This window comes from Olea europaea, chromosome 4, assembly GCF_002742605.1.
Source record: "Olea europaea var. sylvestris chromosome 4, O_europaea_v1, whole genome shotgun sequence".
NCBI classification, from domain to species: domain Eukaryota; kingdom Viridiplantae; phylum Streptophyta; class Magnoliopsida; order Lamiales; family Oleaceae; genus Olea; species Olea europaea.
The window spans coordinates 4,816,684-4,820,203 of NC_036240.1; the positions used below are offsets into that span (position 1 = coordinate 4,816,684).

The 3,520-nt window shown below is 34.5% G+C and overlaps 1 protein-coding gene across 1 annotated transcript in view; it reads right to left on the reverse strand.

Moving 5' to 3' along the window:
• Positions 1-2,250: 2,250 nt before the first annotated feature.
• The window catches only part of LOC111393357 (60S ribosomal protein L13a-4-like), a 2,596-nt gene continuing 1,326 nt past the window's right edge, over positions 2,251-3,520 (reverse strand). Inside the window, exons 2-4 of the mRNA XM_023018859.1 lie at positions 3,224-3,340; positions 2,990-3,077; positions 2,251-2,552 (exon numbers count right to left, since the gene is read on the reverse strand). Coding sequence (XP_022874627.1) covers positions 2,409-2,552; positions 2,990-3,077; positions 3,224-3,340 — 349 coding nt within the window. The 3' untranslated portion in view covers positions 2,251-2,408. The remainder of the gene's footprint in view (positions 2,553-2,989; positions 3,078-3,223; positions 3,341-3,520) is intronic.

Here is a 3,520-nt window from a genome sequence, read left to right on the forward strand (position 1 = left end):
ACAAATATATACTTAAAAATAAAAAATAAAAAACATTTATTCTTACTGTGAGTTTAACCTACCATCACCGAAATTACTATGAGTTTAACCCACCGTCCATCTCTACCTAAATCGCCGAAAAATGCTCGCCTCACTGGCTAGTTTAACCCACAAACACTTCCCCATCAATCAATTGCACAAACGAATCCTTTAACCATCCAAAACTTAGAAGAAACCAATTTGCTTCCTCCATCAATTTCGGCATCGATGATGGGTCCCATGGTCCCGGATCATCCATTCCGGCATCCCCTCCTCATGCTCCAACTATTAAACTCTCTCAGGACTTTCTTTCTGTTTTCTTGCTCCGCCATTGACGCCACTGTCTTCTGCTTCCCTTTATTCTCTTCACCTTTATAGTACCCATCGCCCAGCCCAATAGCGACGGACCACTATAGTCAGCCATCGATGATTGCCAAGAAATTGCATAAGTCCAGCTCTCTTGAGCATCTTCCATCAACGCCAACAAATGCTGATGCAACGTTTCTTAATTGAAAAACTATTCCGTAAGGAGAGCATTTTTTGGATGCAAGCTGCAAAAAGCAATCGACTTTGCTGGGTTACTGAATGGGCAGTTTGAATAATCAAAAGTTTGAATTTATTGTCCCAAACAAGTAAAAAACAGCTAAACAAGAACCTGGATTTTTAATAGCAAATCAAAACCTGTTGACTTGGTCTCAATCTACCAATAACTCATGAGTCTTCAAGAAACATACCAAACCTTCAAGAAAAGTTGAATTTGCCAAGAAGTTTGACTTGGGCACTAAGCTTTAAAACACCCAGGAAAATTGGATGAGTAGAATTTACACCATGCTGGCTAGACGAACAACCAAGAATCTACAACAAATTGAACCTGGAATGAAACTATAAACAAAGTCGAAACAGCACCAAATTCTGGATATAAAATCGAACATCACCAAAGAGAAGCACCAGTGTAATTGGTTAAAGGGGAAGTGGCATTTTCGACGCTTTACGTGGTGACGGTGGGATAAACTCATAGTAAGAATAAATTTTTTTTTATTTTTATTTTTAAGTATATATTTGTTAATTTTTTGAAAATTTGGGATTATGGTTACAATTAATTCTTTATTTTTTCTTTTATTTGAATATGAGAGCAAAATCATCAAAAATAGATGAAAGAACCTTTTGCGCAATGAAAAGTGGAAGGTTTGGGTGAAAATGCCAAAAAATGAAAAATAGGGACATTTTGCACATCAACATTGAAATGTAAAAATGTTTTGTGCTAATTACCCTAGAAAGTTTAATGTGCTTAAAGGTCTAGAAAGACGTAGAGCACCGAATTCAAGATAAGATGAACAGGTTAATAATTTAAAATTTTCAAGATCTGACTTAATAACTATTTTCATGTCAATTTTCTTTTTCTTTTTTTTTTTTTTAAATTATCACAAAATATCTTATTTGTATACAATTTTAACCACTTTTTAAGAAAGTAAATGATCCATATCCCCTCAAAAAATGGTTTCAACATTTTTAGAAAAAATAAATAAAGTAGCAACTCTGTTCTACCTATGAGGTCGATGGGCCAATGAGTCGAACTGAGCCGTTACTTTGGCTCGTTCAAGCTTGTATGTTTAAGGATCACCTGACTCACCCCGACCAATTACGTCCCTAGGATTTTTGTTGAAATGAGTTTTGTAATAATGAATTTTTGAAAAACGTATGATTAACATGCAGAAAAATATCGTGTTTAAGTACACAATATTTAATTGTGAGCACTTATAATTTAAAAGGAATTTGAAAAAAAAAAGTTAGATAAAGAGGATCACATGGGAACTTTATCTCATTTGCATGATTATATATTACACCGCATATAAAATATAGTAGAAACAACCATCTTAAAACCGTTCTGAAAGAAAAATCATAGAAAAAAACAATTTCCACGTTTAGTGTTTATCGGACATTCTATTTTACTGCAATAATTTTGTGTCATTCTTTACTTAATTTGCAAAACAAAAATTCATTCAATTAGGCATAAACTTAGAATATATAATTTAAAAAATCAATTGTTTCACAGTAAGAAGTCGAACAATCTAACAATCCATTCTGTCCTTCCCCTACAGCCTGGAAGGTAAGGAGTCGAACACAGCATAAACGGCGCTATGAAGAGATTGAGAGTTCGCCTCTCAGCCTTTCAGCTGCATTTTGATAGTCGTAAAATCTTATGCAAAGCCAATACAGGCGGGGCATAAAGCATGAACACAAGGAAAAAATCAGTAAGATCTTATGAATAGCACTATTTCGAGAACAAAATCACATACAAGGGGGAGAAAATGTTTGCTCAAGTATTGCCACAAAAACTAAAAGAGATCACTTTCCAGCAAAATTTTCACTTTAAAAAAAGTGTCACTATCTTAATACTTGATCGGGGCAATGATGTCAAGTTGGGCGCCGAGCTTCTCTTCAGCAACTTTCTCAGCTTTAACTCTCAGTTTCGTCAACTGCTTCTTTCTCTCGTACGCTGCCTGAGCTCTGTCCTTCCTCTTCTTCTCCAGTTCCTATAGCATACATAACATTTACGTTTAAAAATAGATATTCACCAAAGATGTTTATTACATAGGATATCTAAAGAAAATGATCCATTCAAAATATCACCGTCAAATCAAGGATAGGGGGAACTCAGCAAAAGTGTAAAACCATACATTTAATATTATAAGATTTAATGGAATTGTAGATGAAATTTTAAGTGGGCAAATAACAATACCTTAAGGGCTTACTTGTCAATGATTTTGCAAATCATTTTTTCCCAAAATCAATTTCAATCACAAATTCTAAGGGAACTACTACTTTCCCCGCCTTTTAACCACACATCCTCCAAATAATTCATTTTCCCCTCGAAAAAAATTGTGCAAAATAAGCTCTAAATAAAAAATATAACGCCTGTATTGAAAGGCAACTAATTTTGCCACCAATAACAAAAATCAAGAAAACTTACCCTGATAGTATCATAATGGTTCCATCCAACCTCTGATGAGAGTCTACCCAACAAACAATACTTGTGTCCTGCTTGAAGCCTCAAAACCCTGATTATGAAAGGCCAATAAGCTGAAGAGATTTGGACGAGGACACTTTTAAAATAGTACATACATATATATATGTACATGTATTTATGTACATATTTATATGTATGTACACACACACACACACATATATGTTCTAGGAAACTCACTTGAGAGCATCAGGAATGACCATTCTCTTTGTCTTGTCATATGGTGGTGGAATACCTTCGTAAACCTTCAAACGAGCAAGTGCAGCCGCTCCTCGCTTAGTCTTGTGAGGGATCATCCTATAAAAAAAATTGACAAATGACATGAGAAAAAAACTGACTATTTTCAGCACATTAAATTCAACTACAATGTCCAAATTACAGAGAAATCAAGCAACACTACTTTGGCATGAAAATATAACATAAGATCCCCCTGCAGTAGTTTGATCTTTGAAAAAATTGCATATAGCATACATAGGA